At 33.0% G+C, this 24,802-nt stretch overlaps 1 protein-coding gene across 2 annotated transcripts in view; it reads left to right on the forward strand.

Moving 5' to 3' along the window:
• Nucleotides 1-24,802, forward strand: part of Aqr (aquarius intron-binding spliceosomal factor) — a 112,223-nt gene that overhangs the window by 81,309 nt on the left and 6,112 nt on the right. For both annotated transcript variants that reach the window (XM_048793425.1, XM_015480850.2), the window contains exons 25-34: nt 1,789-1,924; nt 3,754-3,963; nt 5,748-5,885; nt 8,200-8,271; nt 9,314-9,501; nt 10,162-10,333; nt 13,136-13,306; nt 17,524-17,609; nt 21,747-21,921; nt 24,223-24,336. In XM_048793425.1, the coding sequence (XP_048649382.1) occupies nt 1,789-1,924; nt 3,754-3,963; nt 5,748-5,885; nt 8,200-8,271; nt 9,314-9,501; nt 10,162-10,333; nt 13,136-13,306; nt 17,524-17,609; nt 21,747-21,921; nt 24,223-24,336 (1,462 nt within the window). The remainder of the gene's footprint in view (nt 1-1,788; nt 1,925-3,753; nt 3,964-5,747; nt 5,886-8,199; nt 8,272-9,313; nt 9,502-10,161; nt 10,334-13,135; nt 13,307-17,523; nt 17,610-21,746; nt 21,922-24,222; nt 24,337-24,802) is intronic.

Below are 24,802 nucleotides of genomic sequence, written 5' to 3' on the forward strand. Positions count from 1 at the left end.
GAGTACTAAATTAATGCTTCATGTCTATTCTGAGTTCTTAATATTACAGAGATCACCAAATATTTAGCTCATAAAAAGTCAAGTGTGTAACACAGTACAATATGCCATAAATCATCAGCTCTACTGCTGATATTTCCTGAAGTTTTCCATAGTATTTTCTCATGTTAAAGTTAACTTCAGAATGTGGATTAGACTTTAAGATCTAATAATTGAGTTCAGTGAACATGAAGAAGCACAAGCTAAGCTCTGTGCCTTATTAGCATGTGTGTGCTTATACATTTGAGCATATTTTATTTCTCTTTGTCATAATTAAAAATAAAAATGATCGTTCTACAAAAAAAAGTAATATCACTTTTTCTAAAGAAAAAAATATTTAAAACCTGGTAAAGTAGTATAGGGGCGGTTACCATTCATAATTACACTCTCTCAAAATAACTTTCTATTAATCTTTTCTTAATAATCAGGCTATTTGAAGTTTTATATTTTTCTTTTTTAAAAAACAATTTGTAGTCTCTTTTTTAAGTATAGTTTTATACTTATAGAATAATTGTGCAGATAGTACAAAGAGTTTCACTGTATATTGGTTTTGGGTTTTTTTTTTTTTTTTTTTTTTTTTTTTTGGCACTGGTGATTAAACCCAGGGGCACTCAACTACTGAGCCACATCCCCAGCCCTATTTTGTATTTTATTTAGAGACAAGGTCTCACTGAGTTGCTTATTGCCCTGCTTTTGCTGGGCTGGCTTTGAACTCTGATCCTCCTGTCTCAGCCTCCCGAGCAGCTGGGATTACAGGCATGTGCCACCTCGCCCGGCTGTGTATTGCTTTTTTAAGTTTAATGTTATGTCACAAGAGTTAGGATTTTATTATTAGATCTAAATACTCCTAATGTTTTTCTCATTACCAAGGTGTTTATTGTAGAAAAAAATTTAAACTATAGATAAGCAAACAGAAAAAGTTGCCTCTCACGATGTTTCTATCCTTCTAAGTGGAAAAATTCTTCAAATCATAGACCGTGTCTTATATCTCTTTTCTACTCTTCATCATTTCTGGATGCCTCAAAGATGAATTTCTGAATTATGGAGCATTTAGGAATATGACTTCTTCCTTTGCCTGTTCTTTAAATATGTGAATAACAATGATTAGACTGTTTCAGTCTTGTTTTAAGCATTGAAGAGTTAACGGAAGATTGTCATTATGGAAAGAGTATATATCAACTTTGAGGTCTAATTTTGGTTCCACTACTTTGTTTCTTAACTCTCTTTGGACAGAATACTCCCCAAACATCTATTTTCTTATTAATTCAGCAAATATTTAGGAAGATGATAGGTTTGGGTGCCAAGCTATATGTTAGGATATGTAGATGATCAAATATATTTTCTAATTACTTCTTAAAGCTTTTGGAAGTAATCTGATCTTCCAACATGATAATGCAAAACAGTGCCATTCAAAGCCATTAATCTGTAAACTGTTAGTGGTCTAGCACCAGAATGCTCTGTACTCCCTTCCTTGTTGAAATTTTATTTGGGGCAAGGGAGAGATAGCTGAACTAATTGATTTACCCTTCACACAAACCCAAATCACACTGGACCTAGGTGTACTTTAAGTAGCTTTTGGTATGAGGTAATCTACCACCTAAATAACTACCACCTAAATATAAATTGTTTTCTACTGTTTTTTCTCTTTGTCTGTTTATAGTTCTATTATTATTTTCTTTAATTTCTCTGACGGTTTCCTTCCAAGTCTCTTCATTACAGAGTTTTGCCTTTTTACCTAATTGAAATTTTTAGGTATGGAAGAGTTAATTATGTCTTGGCTCGAAGAATAGAACTTTTAGAAGAAGTCAAACGGCTACAGAAGAGTCTGGGTGTTCCAGGAGATGCCTCATATACTTGTGAAACCGCAGGTTATTTCTTCTTATATCAGGTAATATGTTAAAGGTTTTTAAATTATAATTAATTATAATATGGTCCCCAGTTGAAAATTGGAATAGGTCCCTAATATTCTTCTTGAACGCTTATTTTGTTTTTCTTGAGTAGATTAAAATATGTGGTACTGCCAGAGCTATATTTATAAATGTTAAGTATTTGTATTTTTTTTATTATTTTCAGTTTTTCTTTGCTAAATAACTTTAGTTGATGACTCATTCAGTGGAAGGCCAGTGTTGGCAAGCTTTAAATTTTTTTCTTTCTTGCCTTTACAAAGTTTCACGCCTCTCTCTCTCCTCCCTCCCTTTTCCCCCTCTTATTACTATAGATATCTAGCTACATTTTCTAGCCTCCCAGTGGTAACAAAGTATAGTTCTACAATTTTATTATCTCATTAATCAACTAATGAAGGAAAACATATTTTTCTTTCAAATCTCCCAAAATAAATTATGTCTTAGAACTAATTACACAATGGGACTGTAAATTAAAATTTCTGTTGACTTCAGTTTAGTGGCATGCTATTACTTTTATCAAGGTTAATATTTTTTGAGTATGAAAACCAGTGAGAAATAGCCAAATAAGATAAATAAAAATAAATTTTATTAATTGGGTTGCTAATAATTCTAAATGCATTGATAATCTAATAATGAATATTTTATATGTAATTTATTTATTCTCTGTATACTAATACATTTTAGATACAAATCATAACATTGAAATATGAAAGAATGGGCTCATGCTCATTCTGAGGAGATGGACAAGCTAGTTGATGCATTCAAAATGAGCAAATTTCATGGTTTCTTGAAAAGCAAGGAAAACATGCACTGTCTTGCAAAGAGGTCTACATTAGACTTAGACTGTTTAGAATTTTGAAGAATGGAAAAAAGATCATGCTTAAATGCCTATTTGACAGGAAAAAAATAACTGGTCTCTCAGTAAAAACTACTTTTAAAAATAGAAATAATGGGGGCTGGGGTTGTGGCTCAGTGGTAGAGCGCTCGCCTAGCATGCATGAGGCACTGGGTTCGATCCTCTGCACCAATAAAAATAAAAAATAAAGATATTGTGTCCACCTAAAACTAAAAAATAAGTATTTTTTTAAAAATAGAAATAATGTATAAATTTTGAAAAGGTGAATTTGAAGTTTCATAGTATAGATCAATAGTTTGCAGCATAAAAGAATTATATCAGGAAAGCTTTTCACAGGGTCAATTTCTAAGCCCTATCTTAAAAGCATTCAGTAGGGGTGGGAATTGTGTTTTTTGGTTTTTTTTTTTTTTTTTTAGCTCCTCAGATATTCTGCATAAGGACTATACTTTCAGAAACACTAAAATCATAACAGACCTAGGAGAATTATAAAAATTGAAGTTAAGTAGAAACTGGCTGGTAGGTGCATAGCTGACATTGTACAAGGATGTAATTGAACTGTATCACATAAGTCATAAGGTGTGCTTTCAAATATATACTCAATCAGAAGTTCTTTATAAATGTTCTAAAGAGATTTGGGGAAGAAATATAAAGGTTTAAGAAAAGAGTATACCTGTCCTCCCTTCTTCTCCTGTCCTCAAGTCCTGAAATGACTTTGAGTTTCTTCCCAGTTTCTACATTTTTTATTAAAGATCTTTTTTATCTTCTCAAATTCTAAGGTTACTTTTTTTGAAAGAAGAGTAATCTATCAGTGACTTGGAGGAGAAATAGTTATATTGGGCCAAAGACTGCATTTATTCCCTTTACCCTAGCAGATCTTATTTTTACTAGATTTATTTTTAGTTTTATCATTTAAAACATTTTCCTGGCAAAATAAACCTCAAGTCCTTTTTCCTACAGGTAATGTCTCGTTGGGAAGAATATATCAGTAAAGTGAAAAATAAAGGTAGTACATTACCAGATGTTATGGAAATCTCCACTTTCTTCCCTTTCCATGAATATTTTGCAAATGCTCCTCAACCCATTTTTAAAGGCAGATCTTACGAAGAAGACATGGAAATTGCTGAAGGATGTTTCAGACATATTAAGAAAATCTTTACTCAGCTTGAGGTAAGAATTCCAATGTGCTTTTAATTTTCCTTTAAAGATTCTTAATTTTGTTTAGTGTTTTTGTTTAATGAAGTAAATACGGAATATTCAAATGTTACAAGTTAGATTGTTACTTTTAAGTAAAATTATTAAAAACACATTTATAGTTTTGTTCAATAAATAAGCAAAAATTAAGATGAATTGTATCCTCATTATTCTGGTTTTTTTGGTATAAAGATATTAGTTCTTAAGAAAGAAATGCTTTCACCAATACCCCCACATCCCTCCACACACACACACATCCCCACACCCCACCCCACCCCCATTTTGGTGTTGGAGATTGAACCCAGGGGCCTCACACATTCAAAGCAAGCAGTTGAGCTACACCCCCAGCCCCAACAATAGTTCTTTGAAAATTTGAGACTGCCACATGGCCATTCTTAGTTTCTTATACCTCTTGATCAGTAGGCAAAAAAGTGAGATTTCAGTGTTAACTGGGACAATTGATCATGGTATTAAAATGAAATAAGAATCATCAATACACAGAAGAAACAGAGAAGAGTACATCTAGAACCCAGGGTCCCCTGGGATGTTTTCCTATAGCAACATCATTGGAAAAAGACAGCAATTATATAAAATATGTTGGGCTGGGGATGTGGCTCAAGCGGTAGCATGTTCGCCTGGCATGCGCGGGGCACTGGGTTTGATCCTCAGCACCACATAAAAATAAAATAAAGATGTTGCGTCCACCGAAAACTAAAAAATAAATATTAAAAAATTCTCTCTCTCTCTCTCTCTTAAAAAAAATGTTAATAAATAAAATTTTTAAACCTGCAAAGTGATGTTTTATTTATGATTCAGTAAACACAAAGTCAAAGGGAAGAACATACTCAATTCATAACAGTAGCTGCCTTAAGAAGGAGTGGGGAGACTGGTAACTTACCTGTATCAGTAATGTTTAAATTATTAAAGAAACAAGGTAAAAATATTAAAACAGTTTGGTAAAGTATGGGTAACTTGATATTGGGTACTCTGCCTGGGCCTGTTTGCTCCTTGCACCCTCTATTGTCTGTCTTCAACCTCACCATGGTTGAGGGTCAGGCTGATCTTTGTAGGTTTCATGTCCCAGCTGCCTATGTCTACTGACTTAAGACTGTTTAGCCACCTCCTGAGAGATGGGGCAGGAGTTTAGAAAAGGGAGAAGCCAAGGTATTTTTTTCTTCAGTTACCTCTACCTAGTGTTTCGTCTCCTCCATGACTGCTGGATTGGCCCATTGTGGTTCCCACTTATTTTGTGACCCTAGTCGCTAAGCTCTGCTCACACCACTTTTTTACCTTTTATCCTCCCTAATCTAGGAGTGGCAGGGACTTCTTGCTCTTCTCAGTCTCTGGGTTATTTTATTCCCTTGTTGGCTTTTCATCTCATTTGTCATCTGTATAATGAGTTTATTGCTTCAGTTCCTTTCATTGTAAATACTTGAAGTAGTTTGTTTATAAGAGGAACCTTGAATAATGCAGGTACAATGATAATTGTTATTTTATTCAGTTTTCTTGTTTATATTGTAAATATTTTACCTTACACACACACACACATAAATCAGTCCAGTTGTAGCTTGATTGTCAGCTATTATTTGAACTCAATTGGTACATAAATAATAAGAAACAGAATTATGATTTATTAGTCTTAGTTTAGGAGATATTCATATTAATTTCTTAAGAATCGTCTGATTGACTGGATTCTTTAGTTTTATGCATAGACTATTTGTTACCCTAAAGTAATCTTTCACTCATCCTCACTCTTGCAGGAATTCAGAGCCTCTGAACTGCTCCGCAGTGGACTGGACCGATCTAAATACCTGTTAGTAAAGGAAGCCAAAATCATTGCTATGACCTGTACTCATGCTGCCTTAAAACGACATGACTTGGTAAAGTTAGGTTTCAAGGTAAAGATTTACATTTAGTTTCTTACTTCATCATCTACTCAATTGTTAGTTTTTTTGGTTTTTTACTTTTTTCCCTTGGATATTGGCTCACTTCTATGAAAGTTCTCATTTATAGTTTCTTTAAAATGTCTCTCTTAATGTGAATGATACTATCCCATGTTTATATGATTAGTGAACTTAAATCTAATTTTTCTAAGTCTGGTTATTAGTATTTTGTGTACTAATTAGCATAATCATGTGGTTGCTTAACCAAATTCTCATATTTATTAAAAGTTTGTTTTGTTTTTGTTTTTGTTTTTTTGTACTGGGGATTGAACACCCAGGGGCACTTAATCACTGGTGTATCCTCAGCCCTTTTTATGTTTTATTTAGAGCTAGGGCCTCACTAAGTTGCTTAGATTGGCTTTTAACTTGTGATCTTCCTAACTCAGCCTCCTAAGCTGCTGGATTTACAGGCCTGTGCCACATTGCCTGGCAAGATTTTCTTATTTTTTATTTTTTTGAAATATTTATGTTTTATTATATTTATGTTTTTATTATTATTATATCCTATCTGATTCAAATTATGATATGTCAAAGTCATTGTACTGTCATGTGTAACTAATAAGTAAAAAAAAAAGAAATGTTTATGTTTTAGTTGTAGTTGGACACAATACCTTTATTTTATTTATTTTTATGTGGTGCTGAGGATTGAACCCAGGGCCTCACACTTGCTAGGCAAGTGCTCTACCGTTGAGCCACAACCCCAACCCCAAGACCTTATTGTTGAAAAATCTCCAAACAGAACTAAAAGCTATAAGTAACATGTTATAGTGTTTGTTAGTTGCAACACATTTATATACTTACATTATTCAAATACTGAATATATATCTAATCCAGTTATTTGTTCATTCCATAAATAAAAAGCTTTCCATAAGAGGATAGGGAATACTCTTATAATAGACTGTAAAATAAAATATTAAAAATAATTATGTGACAAAGACAAAAGGACAGCATGATAGCTTGTTAACCTATGACTTGAATTGAAGTACAGTGTAATGATGGAGCCAAAAATTTGAATTTGTAGACTCTTTATGACTTTGATAGTGTTATTTACCTAAACGCCAATTTAATACAAATCATTTAACTTTCCTGTAATTTGTTTATCTGTTGAAAATAGGTTTGTGTACTGGTTTGAACCAAAGTTAGTCGTTCATTTGTTTATGAAAGGGACGATTTTAAGATATATGATCTCATTGAAAGATAGTGCTAAATAAATTCAAGGTGATAGAATTGTTGTTATCTGGAGGAGAGGTTCTTCAGTGCAAGGTAGGACAAATATGACAATTTATTAAAAAGTAGTGTGAACTTACCCCAGGGGTGTGAAGTTACCCTTTTGCAAATTATTAGTGAGAAGTTTTCACCTGAATATTTTGTTCTTGAGACTGACATATAAAACATAATTTGAATTTGACATTAAATTATATTAGTTAAATAACAAGGGGAAATTATGCAACCATAACTAGCGTTTTATTCTTTGATGCAGTTTTTCACAAATTTCCAAAAATATTGTTACTTATCAAATTTTCATTAATTCTATTGTATACTTATATATCTAAAGATGTTTAGCATGAGTGATGATAGATTTTTAAAAATATTTTTAATACTGGATATATTTTTTCAAACTTCAGAGTTTAAAAACCTTTGTAGATCTGTTTAACATAAAACAGGCAGCCCTTGCATTGGCCATAAGGCTTTTTTTTTTCCCCTGACACAATGTGAAAGATTTGAAACCAGAAGGGGATATGATCCTATGACTGTTTGTTAGTGGCTTAAGGGAAGCAAGACAGGAAGGGAAAGGACAAATGTGGTGGCCTGGACTATAGTGGTAGTTTTGGTAGAAATAGAGGAAAGTAAAATAGATTTTAGAGGGAGTTTTGAAAGTAAAATTGACACACTTTGGTGGCGGATGGAATGCCTAGGTTTAAAACAGAAATGGATTGTTATGATCAGTGTAGGATTCATAAGGGGGAAAAAATTACCCCAAAATACTATCTAGGGTAAGAATACCAATAGGAATGACATCATACATACTATAAATCAATTCTTGCTTATGTAGAATGTGAAGAACTAAACTGAACTAAATAGATACTGCAATCCAGGAAGTGATGTACAAGATCTCCTCAATGTAAATATATTTGGGAGGAGGGGGTCTTTCCTGAGGTTAGAGATGTGATCTGAAATTCTTATGTTTTTGGTGATTGCTGTGGTTATGGTGGTAGTTGTTTGGCTTTTGAGCTATTTTTTTCAACAAATTTTTCTTTTCCTTTTTTAGTATGACAACATTTTAATGGAAGAGGCTGCTCAAATTCTGGAGATAGAAACTTTTATACCTCTTCTCCTACAGGTAAGAAATTAAGAATTTTTGGGGACAACATCTAAAAGCTGTATAGTTTAGAGGTACTTGTTTTCACAATTTTCTATTCTCTTTAATTTCATTTTGTTTGCCATTCTATTTTAAGTTTGCAAGTTTCCTTTAATCTATTTATAGGCCATTTAGTAATTTGTTTTGCTTTTGGGAATACTATTCTAAAAATTCATGATTTATATCTATATAGTAGCTTTGAAAAGAGAGTAATTTTAATTAAGGAATTGTTGTTATGCATTTTGAGGGGAAGATGAGTTATATTTTTCATATCTTTTGTTGGAATTGTTCTGTCTGGAATTGTTTCTGATGTTCACTGAGTACATTGGTTTATTTTATGGCTGTGTTTTTGAGGTAAATGGTGGTATATCAAGAATTTTCTTACTGTACAATATTATTTACTATTGAAACATTAAAAACAATGTGGAATTCTCTGGGTAGTTTAGAGTAGTTATATTTTTAATTGAGTTACAAAAATTTTTATAAACCAAGCTATCTGGAGCTTGGAATGTGTTTTATTCAACAGTGTATGTTTCAAGGAATAAGGAGGCATATACGGTAGGAAATTATAGTAGTAGTGGAAGAAATTAGACAAGGTACAGTTTTTATCATGTTGAGTTCAAAGCAGTGTTTTGCACAATTGTAAAACAAGGTATTTATTTTGACATTTCTCCATTTCTCCTCGGGGATTCTCTTTTTTTTCTGTAACTCTTCCAAAAGTTGACCTAAGCCTTGAAGACTTTTTTAGATTACCCTAACTGTTAAGGTAGGGTAATTCCATTGCTTCCTCAATTCTTCCAGCTCCCTTTGCCCACTGTCAGCCAAGAGCAATGGCACCCATACCTGATTCGTATGTTATTCTACAAATTTGCCAGACTCTTCTCTGTGTGGATCTATCTAGTACAGGTCAATAATTTAAGTTAATAATGCCATTTAGTGAAGAAAAGTCTTTTGCACGATAATTTAGAGCCCAGCTAATGCACTAAGTGTAGTATTTTACTATTTTTCTACCTTTAATTTCTAGAATCCTCAGGATGGGTTTAGCCGACTGAAACGATGGATCATGATTGGTGATCATCACCAGTTACCTCCAGTAATTAAGAACATGGCCTTTCAGAAGTATTCAAACATGGAGCAGTCTCTGTTTACTCGCTTTGTCCGTGTTGGTGTTCCTACTGTGGACCTCGATGCTCAAGGGAGAGCCAGAGCAAGGTAAAGGTGACAGGGAGAAAAAACATTTCTCTGCAAGACATCAGCTCCATTATCCAAGTATTTGTAAACATCTCTTATAAAAGATTTTAGCTTTCCTGTTATCCAGGAACTTGCCAATTGCAAATGTGAAAGCGCCTTTGTTGCCTTTTGCACAAAAGCTGTGAATTGACCAAATAAGTTATTGTCTTCATTATATTGAGATTAACTTAAGTGTCTTATAATCTGAAGACTTCACTTGTTCCTTTTCCCTTCTTCATGTCCCCCAGAGATAGAGTTAATATAATTTTGAAACCTAAAGCAAAAGTATACAAGAGTAGAATACAATTCTCACTTCATAGAGTACCAGCCCCATCTTATAGTTATTTACTTCCAATGTCCTCAGTTTACAGGTTCTTCCCTGATTTTTTAATTGATGGCATAATGATAGCAATTACCTCAGAGAGTGCAGTAGAGCTACCATTTTTGTAATGTTTTCAGTCTCTTGACTGTTAGTTACTTGAAGAGACTAAGAATGAAAAGCAATTATTGCTAAAAAGGTGAGAAAAAATGAGTAACATGAAAATTAAAGCACAGCTCCTTATAAACCTCCTATGTGTATTAGAAGGGATTTCATGTTGCTAATCTTTCCTGTTTGGGGGGGCGGGATTTCTCTTTGAAAAGCTTGTGCAACCTCTACAACTGGCGATACAAGAATCTAGGAAACTTACCCCATGTGCAGCTCTTGCCAGAGTTCAGCACAGCAAATGCTGGCTTACTGTATGACTTCCAGCTCATTAATGTTGAAGATTTTCAGGGAGTAGGAGAATCAGAACCTAATCCTTACTTTTATCAGGTAAGAAAAGATGTGACACTTTAAAATATAAATATATATAAATATATATATATAAATATATATATATATATATATATATACATACACATACATATATATATATGTATGTATAGGTTGTAGTTGGATACAATACCTCTATTTTATTTACTTATTTTTATGTGGTGCTGAGTATCGAACCCAGGGCCTCGGGTGTGCTAGGCAAGCGCTCTACCACTGAGCCACAACCCCAGCCCAAGATGTGACACTTTTAAGTTTATTTTGCATTTGCCTGGTTGAAATACTACCTAATTGAGTGATGCTGAACCATTTGGCTAGCCATTTAAAAAAGGAAAGTTGAGAGCCCCACCTTATAACACAAAAGCCATTCATTTTCAGATGAATTAAAGGTACATCCAACATACTAGAAACTACTAAAAGTTAATATTAATATATTGTAAGAAAGAGCTTTCTAAGCTTCTTAACCAAAGCAAAAATTACAAAAGAAAAATATTGATTGATTTAAGAGAAAATTTAACATTTGCAAATAATAGGTTGAATTCTGCATATGTATAACTTAGTCAATTTTTAAAAATTAATCCCCTAACAGAAAAATACAATAATAAGAATATCCATATCACAAACAGTTAATAGGTTTATAGCAATTATCAGTCACTGGATCAGGCAGTACTCAGTGTTGAAGTTGTTTGGGGGGAATTCTCAAACAATGCTAGTAGAAAAACAATTTGTAAACAGATGTTAGATTCTCACTTATAGAAATTTATCCTAAGCAAATATTTGAACAGCTTTGCAAAGATTTACATACTAAAATATTCATCACTGCTAAGTATTTTGGAAGTGAGAAACAGTTCAAATATCTACTAGTACGGATTAAATTATTACATATCCATTAGAAATACTGAATAGCCACTAAAATAATAACATTATAAATTTGTTTATTGACAGGAAAAATATTTATGCTGTTTCAAATTAAAAATGTAAATTGCTAAGCATATCTGTAGTGTCTCACTTGATTTTTAAAATGAAACAGCAACATATATATAGAAATATGTACAGATAATCTATACAAAAAAGATCTGACAGCATATGCACCAAAAAATAACAATCTCTGAGGGGTTATTTTAAATTTTTCTTTTTTCTTTTTCCTTACACCAATGTATTCATTATGTATTACTATATAAATTAGATACCTTGAGTTATATATGAAAAACATCATGTATTATTGACTTAAATGTGTATATATCTGTATCTGTACATATATATACATATATAGATAGATACATACATACATAAAATATATGGATGTAACTCATGAAAATTCTTTTATCCCACCAAATATTTGCTTGTATTAAATTAGGTTACTTTATATGTATACTTATAGCCTGGGAACACATGTGACCTTTAAGTGATAACTTTAAAAAATATTAGAACCTAAGTAAAATTGGTAATGTTTCATAATTAGCCACCTTTGAAGATGATTAAGGATTCTGTCAGTATTCTAATTAATGTTTTCATTATGTAATGGTTTTTGGAATTTCCCATTTGAGTCAGTTTTGTTACTTAAGCTACACTGTAGTATTGACCTGGAACATTATCATCCTGTTTGGTTCTCTATTTGGTTCTCTTATTGATTAGTTCTAATTCTAGATGAGTTTTCAGTATTTCAAGAAATAAATGTATTTTAAAATGATGATTTATATTTTACTTTTAAATATATTTCTGATAATTGAAAACATTATCCCCTCAAATAAGAACACTTTGCATTTAAGCAATATATTGAAATAGTTGTATCTAAAAGGGAAAGGATGGACAGATGAATAAAAGTTACTAATTTGAAGGGGTCTTAATTTATTTTGCCCAAGTCCTAAAGTGTTTGTTAAAATATAATTCAAATTGTTTTATTGTTAATACTTTATGTCTGATCTTTGGGCAGGGTACCAAGTTGAACAGTGCTTATTTTTTGCATGAATAAAGAAATTGACTCTTTTTATTGAGAACTCTCCACATGTATCTTGCCAAAGATACTCAAATCCTGTAAACTGAATTTTAGCCCAAACTTTTACTATGGTCATTTCCATGATTACCAATTTGTTCCTGTATCTATATTAGAACTGATACTTAGATAAATGTATTTTGCTACCAGTATGGAAAATGGAAAGATTTTATGCTGTCATGCGGCTGCTTTTCTCTCCCATCTTCCAAAGGACTAGAAAATTTAAATGAAAGAGATAACTCAGGCTGTGTGTCACCAAGAACCAGAATATAAATGATATTCTGAAGGTCTTCCAGTAATTTTCCCATTGCCTTTGCCTAAAATCCATCTTCTTTGTTTCTTAATGTTCATGTTGTGTTCTCATTTTGCTTTCTTCTCTCTTCTAGTACTTTGAATTTAGTCTATTAAACTGGACTAAATAGCTTTGCGTATGATTCTTCACCTTGAAGTTAGACTGGATTTGTACTAGATTCCTGGATAAGTTACTTTGTTACTTTATATTAAAATTTTGTTTTTATAGCTACAATTTCAGTATATTGTATAACAGTGTGATTGTTGTGGTCCCAAGAATATCAGGCCTTCAAGTTGGTGACTTTTGTGTTATGACTATGCCATGTATTATACATATGTTCTAAATATCAAAATTTTTATCAGTATTAACCTAGAATAAAATTATCCCTCAATTTTACCAAAGTGTTCACTTGTCTAGGTTATTTGCTTCACTTTTCTTGAGGCTACTAGATAAGCCATTTTCTCTATAAAATCGAAACAAAAAGAAATAAATGGACAATCTGATTGTGTTTGCATTACAGAATCTTGGAGAGGCAGAATATGTAGTAGCACTTTTTATGTATATGTGTTTACTTGGTTACCCTGCGGACAGGATCAGTATTCTAACAACTTATAATGGCCAAAAGCATCTTATTCGTGACATCATCAATAGACGATGTGGGAATAATCCATTGATTGGAAGGCCAAATAAGGTAATTTTATGACTATAGTATGTTCTGTTATTCATCCTTTTGGCAAGATGGAGTAGCTTATATTTACTATGAATTACTTATACTGCTCCACCTTGCCTCTTTTCTGTCTTCTATTAAGATATGTGAGAAAATGAAATAATAGGAATTATAAATAATTTTGTGGTAATTCTGACAGTTTTACTGCTTTGCTGTGAACTTATATCTCAACTACTAGATTGAGATTTTTGTTGATATTAATCAGAGATGTTTCTAAAACATTTAATTGGTAAAATTATAGATAACAAAATTTCATTGTAATTTAAGTACTATTACAGAAATATGAACTGAAGCATTTTTTTGTCTTGCAATGAGATAATTTCAGCAGCTTTTTAGTGTGTACATAGGGGGCTAAGGGTTGTCTTGGAGGATAAAGGAAGTTTGTAAAGTACATTCAAACCTAAGGATTTTTTACAAATTTTTAATGTAATGAAAAATGATAAACAATATCAAAAGTAAATATGATTGATTTTATTAATGAAGGGTTGAATAAATTAGAATAATAAAATATAAATGTAACATTACTGATTATTATGACTGTGGTAAGAAACATGGCTATGTAAAAGCTATTTAACCTTTTCTTGGAAATCACCCAAAATAACAGGAAAATGGGAGGAAGAGGGGAGAAATTTCATTTTTAGTGAGATTACACAGATCAGGTGGCTTGGCTAAGATCAGGAAGAAAATATAGGAGGAAAAGAATTCTGTGGACTATTATTCAAGTGCCAGCAAAAACATTCTGAAGATGAGAAGCATACTTTTAAGGATTAAGTCACACTCTTGCTTTTCAAATGCAGATGTGGGATTGGTTCAAAGAAACCTGCAGGTGAGCTATATTTACAGAATGTAGACTCTCTGCTGTAGCCAGGAAAAGAAGGCCTTTTTTTTTTTTTTTTTTTTTTTTTTTGTGAAAATTATCCATCCTTTAGAAAACAGCCCCTTGCTCACCCTTAGCTAATTTAAGAAACCCACTTATTCAGTGATGAATTGTGAGAGGAAGTAGCACAAGCTCAATTTATATAGGGAAAAAATGAGTAAAGGAATATTAAAACCTAGACAAGATAGGCTGGGAGCAGTAGTGCACACCTGTATCCCAGCTACTTGGGAAGCTGAGCCAGTAGGCTCATTTGAGGCCAGACATTTGAGGCCAGCCTGGGTAACAGTGAGAACCTATCTGGAAAAAAAGGCATGAATTTTAAAAGTACTTATTGAAGTAACCATCCCATAAAGAAAGGCTACAAAATAAAGAAATCCAATAATTCAGGAAGAAATTATATGTAAGGTATAAGAAAATAAAACCAGAGGAATTAAAAACAAAATCAATAGCAATACAAAAGAATATACTACAGAGTACTGTAAAAGGAATATAGAGAGTGAAAAAGAAAAATTGATAACTTTGAAGTATAGCGAGTTTAGAAATACAAAGACCTGAGAAAATGGAAAGATCTCCCATGTTCTTGGATAGACAGAATTAATATTGTCAAAATTGTCAAAATGGCCTTACTACCAAAAGCGTTATACAGATTTAATGCAATTCCTATTAAAATCCCAATGACAGTCTTCAGGCAACTAGAAAAAGCAATTGTGAAGTTCATTTGGAAAAATAAGAGACCCAGAATAAACAAAACAATCCTTAGCAAGAAGAGCGAAGCGGGAGGCATCACAATATCAGACCTTGAACTACTACAGAGCTAAATGGCATGGTATTGGCACCAAAATAAACATGTAAACCAATGGTACAGAATAGAGGACACAGAAACAAACCCACATATATACAGTTATGTCATACTAGACAAGGGTACAAAAAACAAACGTTGGAGAAAAGATAGGCTATTCAACAAATGATGCCGGGAAAACTGGAGATCCATATGTAGCAAAATGAAATTAAACCCATTTCATCCTGCACAAAACTCAAAGTGAATCAAAGACTTAGGCACTAGAACAGAGACCCTGTGCCTAGTAGATGAAAAAGTAAGCCCAAATCTTTATCATGTTGGCCTAGGATCTGACTTCCTTAACAAGACGCCTAAAGTGCAGAAGTAAAATCAGTAATCAATAAATGGGATGGATTGAAACTGAAGAGCTTCTTCTCAGCAAAGAAAACAATCAACAACATGAAGAGAGAGCCTATAGAATGGGAGAAAATCCTTACCATACACACCTCAGATACAGCATTAATCTCCAGGATATATAAATAACTCAAAAAACTTACCGCCAAAAAACCAGATAACCCATTCAATAAATGGCTAAAGAACTGACACACTTCACAGAAGAAGAAATATAACCAATCAACAAATATATGAAAAAAATGTTCAATATCTCTAGCAATTAGAGAAATGCAAATCAAAACTATTCTAAGATTTCATCTTACTCCAGTCAGAATGACAATCATCAAGAATACAGGCAACAATAAGTGTTGGTGATGATGTAGGGAAAAAGGAACACTCATACAAGTGGGACTGCAAATTGGTACAGCCACCCTGGAAAGCAGTATGAAGTTTCCTCAGAAAACTTAGAGAGGAACCACCATTTTTGACCCAGTTATTACCACTCCTTGTCATAATACCCAAAGGACTTAAAATTAGCATATTAAAGTAGCACAGGCCCATCAATGTCTATAGCAGCTCAGTTCACATTAGCTAAACTGTGGGACCAACTTAGATGCCCTTCAACAGATCAATAGATAAAGAAAATGTGGTATATATATACACAGTGGAATACTAAGCCTTAAAGAAGAATGAAATTGTGTCATTTGCTGGTAAATTGATGGAGCTGAAGAATATTGTGCTAAGCAAAATAAGAATCAAGAAGATGGAAGTAGGGTGGTTCTGGGGTTGGGCTGCAGGGTGGGTTCAGTGATGTTAATAAGGACCAAGGTTCATTTCATCCTTTTTGCCCAACCAGTCTTAGTGTGTGAACACAGCTCAGACAAGCTATTCACCTGGTCAGGAAAGCAACAGAATTTCCAAGTGTGAAACCACACATTATAACAGAGAACTTGTATCTAGAATATATATAAACTTCTATAAAAATCCTTACACAACATAATACAAAAATGGGAAAATTATTTGAACCGATACTAGAAGGCCTACAAGTAGCCAGTGAGACCCCCAAAATTCTTTACCATCATTAATTGTCAGAAATGTAAGTTAAAACACAATAATATACTACTATGTATCCAATAGAGTAGGTAAAATTAAAAAGAATGACAGTATAATAAGTGTTGACAAGGATGTGGAACAATCTGGAACTCATGAACTGGAACATTGCTGTAAATATATATGTACAGTGGTGATATAGCAATTTTGAAAAACAGTTTGACAGTTTCTTGTCAAGCTTAAGTATATACTTAACTATATTGCCCAGCAAGTTCACTCATAGGTATTTATCCAAGAACAAGGAAACTATGTGTCTACAAAAATATTTGCACTTGAATATTCAATGCAGCTCTATTCAAAATAGCATCAAAATTAATCAAATTATATACTTAAAATGAGCACATTTTCTTATATATAAGCTGTGAAGTTAAATTAAAAAGAAGTATTTCAGTAATTTCCTAAATGTAGAGGGATTATAAATTACAGTTTTAGGGGGTAACAGAACATTTTTTTTTTTAATTTGGAAAAAAAGGAATAAGGGCCTAAATGTTAAACCTTTCCGAACTTCCCTATTTGTAGGTATATTCTCAAACTAAACAAAAAGTATGATAAAGATTATTTGTTATTGTTATTCTTGTTTTCTTTCATGGAGGAATGCTGTGGACAAATACTAGGAATATATAGATTAATAAATAAGCATACTGTTACATTTCTGAGCATTAAACTTGAACACTACCAGTTAATAAGGCAAACATAGTGCCTGCTTTCATGAAGCTTGGCAGTCTAATAGGAGGAGACTCTTGAATTCTAAAAATAATTACTAGCAAAGATAAAGACAGGTGTCTAAGTGTGAATAACTTAAGGATATAGGGTATTGTGGTTTCTGCAATCTGTTTAACAGTGTTCATTAACTTGCTTTTACAATTTCAATCCCCAAAGAAACACAGTCATGATTGGAATTTTGTTTCTTTGGGGATTGATTAAGAGTAACGTGTTTGTTTCTAGCACATTATTTAAATAATGTCTAGAGCCTTTTTATTGTGGTTTTGAAAATAAACCATGTTTCTCATTATGTCTTCCTAGGTGACAACTGTTGATAGATTTCAAGGTCAACAGAATGATTACATTCTTCTTTCTCTTGTACGAACCAGGGCAGTGGGTCATCTGAGGTACGTAGGAAAATTTTTTAACGGCTTATTTAACTTTACTATTTCAATTTTGAATCTCAGTGGCAAAGTAGTTTCTAATTTTTATGTTTAAATTATATATAGTTATAATTAATTGTTATAGCAACTTCTGGTGTTTTTTGTTGGAATGTAACATTATCAAATTCCTTGTGTAGTTCACCATTGCTTTTGCTTACTGGATTTTTTACTCTTAAATGTTTTAGTAATTTTAGCTTTTTTATTCTTTAATTACTTTCAAAAATAGAAATTTTATCAAAAAATCTTATGTCTGATAGAAATAGTATTAGAAATTATATCAGGTAAAGTCTCCTCAGAGGAAATTTTTCATCGTGTAGGATTCTGGTTTTCCTCCACATATATACTCTTTCAGCTTCAGTGTTAAGGGAAAAAAGAGCCACTTGTTCTCCTAGGATTGAGAATTGTCAAAAACAAACAATAATCTATTTTTATCATTTATTGTAGCATATTTATGTGTTACAGATTTATGGGAATAATATCTTTTTATTACAAAGCAGTCATTTAGTTTTATGTAAACCTTCATCTTATGTGACTTTATATAGCAAAATTATATGGAGAGTTTTTTATTTTTATTTGGTAGATATAAAAACAAGTCCCCTCTCCCCCCCACCAACTCTTGTATGTTGTCATTAGGTCAAGATCTATTTGGAGCTTAACCTAGTTATGAAATTCCATTAGCCCAATAACTTTTATGTAAGAGTAAGCCAAAAATATAACATTTTAAGAAATTGTTTAGAGATAACATTTTAAATAGTTTATTTTTGCTTATTTATTGAAGTGTCAAGCATGTATTTAAAGTCTTTGCTTTTCCAAAAAGCCATTCCTTTCCTCACTGACATTTATAATTAATTAGCCATCATTATGGTTTACGTAATTAAGATCTCTCAAAACTTTATGGTATGAATTTATGAATGCTGCTTCCTCTTCTCCCTCTTTTTGCTTACACTGTAGTACCATGCCTCTTTCAGATTCCAATGACTTTAGTTCTCTCCGTTCTTTGCTTTATTTTTCTGAAAACTTTTTAAAAGGGTTTTTTTGATGATGAAACCTTTATTGTGCAAGTCAGCTTTCTGTCATTATGACAGAATACTTGAGAAAAACAACTTAAGGGAGGAAAGATTTTGGCTCACAGTTTCACAAGTTTTAGTCTATAGTCACTTAGTTCTCTTGTCTGTGGGCCTGTGGTGAGACAGAGCTTTATGGGTAGAAAGGGCATGACAGAACAAAGCTGTTTTAACTTCATGTAGCCAAGAAGCAGGGAGTGAAAGAGAAAGGGGCTGGTGTCTCAGTATACTCTTCTTCTAAAGTTTTCATCACCTTCCAGTGGTAGGTACCAAGCCTTCAACACATGAGCTTTTATGTGGACATTCCAGATCTAAATTATAACATTATGAAATGAAGAGTTAAAACAGAACCTGATTTCAGTATTTTCTTGCATATCAATTTTCTAAGTAAAAATACCTTTATCCAAGTAAGTTAGTCTTTGTATTTGCCAAACTTTTCTTTTGAAAGTCCAACTTCTTCGTCAGGGTATCATCATGGTGATGGTCGTGTTAGAGTATAGATGTTTTATTTATGATTCCCATTACCCAGGTACCTTAGTCTAAATATCTTAACTAGACTTATCAAAACTCTATGTAGAACTTTTTGGTTTCTAGGGCTGATCCTTCATATCCTTTCTTTTATAAGTAGGAAAATATTTATGTTTCAGGAGACCAAGGAAACCTACTTACTCTTTGCCATATTTTATCTTTTAATAATAGCTTCATTGAGATAGAATTCATGTACCATAAAGTTCACCTATTTTATTTTAGTTCTTTTCAATTTTTGAGACAGGGTCTTACCAAGTCGCTGAGAGTTTCAGTAAGTTGCCCATGTGGCCTCTAACTAGTGATCTTCATGTCTCAGGCTCCTGAGTCACTGGGATTATAGTGAAGCACCATGCCCAACCAGTTCACCTAGTTTAAGTGTGTAATTTAATGGGTTTTTAGCTGCAGAATTATTCAGCCGTCTCCACAATCAATTTTAGAATGTTCTCATTGCCTAATCAAGAAGCCCTATAATTACTAGCATTCGCTCCCCTTGTGTTCCCTCAAAACCCTTGATAACCACTATTCCACATTCTGTGGATTTGCCTGTTCTGAGTACTTAATACAAATGAAATCATACAATATGTGGGTTTTTTTTTTTTTTTTTTTTTTTTGGTGACTGGCTTCTTTCACTTAACATAATGTATTCAAGGTTTATTGATGTTGTAGGATATATTAGTACTTCATTTCTTTTTATTGACCCATTTATCAGTTGATAGATATTGGGTTGTGTCCACTTAGTGACTATTATCAATAATGCTGCTGTGAACATCCTTATACAAGTTTTTATATAAGATTTGTTTTCTCTTGGGTGTAAACATAGGAGTGGAATTATTGGGCCATTTGTAATCTCTATAACCTTTTAGGTAACTGGCCATTTCTAAAGCCAGATTTGGACTTTTATCTTTGCCAGAGTATCCATTTTCAAACTTGTTTTGAACTAAAGTACTGCCATATTCTTTTATCCACACCTTTTTTCATCAGCATGGATGTGTGAGTAGGAACCAGATTGTTAGCTTCAGTTCCAGAGTCCTTTTTGAGGACATTGTGGAACTATTTAGAATCCAGTATCATGGAACACTTCTGGTCCCTTTTCTATCATTCATTGTTCTCTTGCCCAGCTGATTTGTACAGTTTAGGTACCAGTGGACATGCTTGTGACCTGTTAGGAACAAAATAGTAATGCTAGAACTTCCTGTTATTTCTTGGAAGGGGTTCTTACAGAGTGCTGACTTTGTTGCTGAACAGTGTTCTTTTGCAGCCCTCTTCTGGGGACCAAGAAAGAAGGTGGTAATCCCCATTGCCCTGCTTTCAAGACAGAGCTCCAAGGAACCCTGCCCACTCATGCTTTTTGTCTTTGTTTTTTTGCCTGGTAGTTTTTTATGTTCATAGTGTTTGATCATTCATTTATCAATTACTTTCAGAACCATCTGTTTTTTTGCCAATGTGCTAGCTTCTCAAAATGTAATAATATAGCATTCATGATCTCTGCCCTTATGGAGTTTAGAATCCATTAAAAATATCATGGGAAGATCCTACCCTTGAATCTGCAGATTTCAGTTCACCTGTTCATATATACAACGGGTGTGACACAAAAACCTCTTCACTGCAATAGGACACCGAGGATTGGAGAGAAGAGTTCTCTCAGAGCAACTGGTGCAGTGGCCATTGTAATTGCACTGGTTCTTTGTTTGTGTTTACAGATAGAGCTTTCTGGATGTGAAGGGGAGAACTGAATATAATATAGTGATTGCCTTGGAAACAACAGTTTAAGTCACCTACTTCCACCACTACTCCTTTTTTCCTATGACAATGCTGTTGAAACCATAATTTCCTTTATAATATTTTTATGAGAGCGCGTGCTAAATAGTTCTAGTGTTATACATCCAGTTAGGGGTGTGGAAGTACCCACCTATAGCTTGATTCCTTGGGGCTCTCAGGAAATATGGAGAAAATAAAAAATTATTTTTATTTTTAATATAATAAATTATTATTATAAAACATTGTGGGAAGAGTTACTGAGGAAGTAAAATCTGACTTTGATGGAGCCTAAGAATTTGGTAGGCAAAAGAAGTAGAAGGAGAGCTGGTTCAGATTGACTTAACAGCAATAATACAGTAAATTGGTCACTGATAACTGAACTAGGTCATAATATTAATAGAGTTACTTGGAGCTTCTAAATCAATACGTTGGATTTTTTTTTTTGGTGTGTGTGTGTGTGTGTGTGTGTGCGCGCGCGCGCACGCGCGCGTGATCTTCTTCCCTGTCCCTAAAAAAGGCAACAAGAGATTAATAATAAAGTAGTAACTTTTTACTTGGTCTACTGGTCATGTAACATTGATTGCCTGTATGAGTTACCCAATGTATTAAGTTTTAAGAAGCTTTATGTTTTTGATTGCCATAGCTTAATAGAACTATTTAGTGGAGTCCGGGCGGGGAGGGAAGAAAAAATAAGCTGCATAAACATGTTATTAATCTTGAAGTGTGTTAATTATTTTGTTTGTTTCACAAGGGATGTCCGTCGCTTAGTAGTAGCCATGTCGAGAGCCAGACTCGGACTTTATATCTTCGCCAGAGTGTCTCTCTTCCAAAACTGTTTTGAACTAACTCCAGCTTTCAGCCAACTCACAGCCAGACCACTTCATCTGCATATAATTCCAACAGAACCTTTCCCAACCACTAGAAAGGTATGACTTCTCTTTGTTGAATAGAGAAACATTTTTCATAATGGGAAACTGGGATCGTCTTACATATAACTACATTAGCCAGGAACATACAGTCGCTAATTTAGAATACTCCTTATACCAAGGGACTTAATTAGATTTTCTACATAAAAATAATATCAGCTAACATTCATTGATTTTTACCATGTGTCTGGCCATTTGCTGTTAAGTAAGAGAAGTTAAGTAGTTGTAGCCATGTATCTAGTAGATGCAAGATATAAGATTTGAAACCCCAGGCAGTCTGATTCCAGAGTCCATATGAGTAATCATTTTACTATGTATCCTCTCTTCTGTTTTGTGAGGAGAACTAAGCTATATACTCAATAACAGAATAATGAGTAGTTTAGTTCTTAAGAGCTTATATTCAAAAGAAATAGGGGACAGGAGAGCACATACTTTTAACAAAAAGATAAACTCAGAAATGCCACTCCCGTTTCCTATCAGCCTCCCTCTGTAGGTAAGCAGTCTTTTTAGATCATATTTTATTCTCTTTGCATAAAGGAACAGAAACTTGTTTATTTTCTTATGTCATTTTCTTTCTTTAGTTTTAGGTTGACACAATATCTTTATTTTTGTACATTTATGTGGTGCTGAGGATCAAATTCAGTGCCTCATGCATATTAGGTGAGAACTCTACCACTGAGCCACAACCCCAGCCCCTCATTTTCTTTCTTATGTGGAGATTAGTTAGTATACTACAGACTTTCAGGTTTTGCTTTTTTCATTTCATTTCATTAGCATTTTTGGCGGTGGAGGGGGTTCTGGGGATTGAACCCAGGACCTTGTGCTGCAAGGCAAGCACTCTGCCAACTCAGCTATATCCCCAGCCTCCATTAGATTTTAAGTAAAATTGTTTTAAATGTTCATGGTATACTTCTTACCCTCTTCTCTCTTCCAAGAAAAGAAGAAGAAGAGGAAGGAGAAAAAGAAATTTTGTATTTTTATAATAATATCAAGTATTTTTCTTTAACTAAAATGCTGCTATGTATATATAGGAAGAAAGAGTAGTGGAGAGGTTTGATGGGGTGGTATCACATAAAACCCTAAGTGCTAGCCTTTGTGTTGTGGACACAATCCCTTATCTCTGTTCTTCTCGGTTGTTTATAAACCAATTATTAGACAATTGTTCATTTTAAGATAGAATCCTTTTTCTTTATTAATTTTTTAAATTTAAATTTGTTATATATGACAGAATGAATTACAATTCATCTTATACATATAGAGCACAATTTTTCATATCTCTGGTTGTACACGAAGTAGAATCAGACCTCCTTTTTCTTCATATATATTTTTTGCCTTTATTATTTTCTGAATTGGTCCCTATCACAAGAAAGTGTAAAACTTTATAAGCATTTTATTAATAGGAAAGTTTTTAATCTTTATTCTAGGGCCATTTAGAAAGAAATATAAATTTTGTATTGTCTTCATTTGCTTTACTGTTTTACACTGCTACAGTTATATTTCTCAGATTGTTATGAGACACTACTCTATAAGAATCACCTAATTCTAACCCATATCTATTGAATCTAAATCCCAGGGAGCTTGAGCCCAGACATCTGCAATTTAACAGAATCCCTAAGAGGACTCTGATAGATGTTACAAAGTGTGCAAAAGTACATTTGAATATTTACCACCATGACTAATAATAATGTGTTAACTTCTTCTATTTTAGAAAAACATAAATAGGAAGAATAATTTTAATATTTTCTTTCTGAATTATTTTATGAACACCTTTGGAGCATACATACCACCAAGAAGTGCTACATTAGGGACTGGGGTTTTGGCTCAGCAGTAGAGCGCTTGGCTAGCACGTGTGAGACCCTGGGTTTGATCCTCAGCACCACAAAAATAAATAAATAAATAAATAAATAAATAAATAAAATAAAGGCATTGTTTCCAACTACAACTAAAAAATAAAATATGAAAAAAAATAAGTGCTACTTTAGACCATGTTGATTTATTTCCCTATTCAAACTATTTTCTCTTGTTAATTCTTCTAAAACCCATATTACATTTACCAGCTCAAAATTGTATTTAAAAACTAGTGACTCTTAACTTTCCTAGTTTGTAGCTTTTTTAGATTTAAATGGAATCATTACTTATTGGACTCTACACTTGTATTTTACTTATTTTTTTTTTAAACTATGCTTAAATCCTCCAAACCCAACATTGCTTACTAATAAGATACAGAAACAGCCTTCTATTGATATCTTAGTCTCTAGGGTTTTTCACTAGAAACTTAACTTTCTTTTTGCCTTCTTCTAGAATGGAGAAAGACCATCTCATGAAGTACAGATAATAAAAAATATGCCCCAGATGGCAAACTTTGTTTACAATATGTATATGCATTTGATACAAACCACACATCATTATCATCAGGTGAGTTCTCTTAAAATTGATTCTTATTTTCCTTGTTATAGAAAGAATTCGTCTCTTTTGTTAAATGAATCTTTAAATTCCTTGTGAGGAACCAACTAAAGTAGATTGTTGTTATTCATGTAGCATTCATGTTTTAAAAACATGTTTAAGTACATAACATTTGGCATACAATAAGGTACATGTGTTTAAAATGTACAATTCTAAATATTGTGACACACACACACACACACACACACACATATACACACACCTGTCAAGCCATCATCACAGTCAAGATAATGAACATCCATTATCCTCCCAAAGTCTTCTTGTGCGACTTTAATCCCTCCTTGTTATCCTTCATCAGTGCCCTTTACACCTTCTGTAGGCCACCAAGGATCTGCTTTCTGCCATTAGTCTCCATTTTCAGGCATTTATATAAATGCAATCATACAGTATATATTTTTCTTCTTTGTTTTTTTGACTA

This window comes from Marmota marmota, unplaced genomic scaffold (genome assembly GCF_001458135.2).
Source record: "Marmota marmota marmota unplaced genomic scaffold, marMar, whole genome shotgun sequence".
NCBI lineage: Eukaryota > Metazoa > Chordata > Mammalia > Rodentia > Sciuridae > Marmota > Marmota marmota.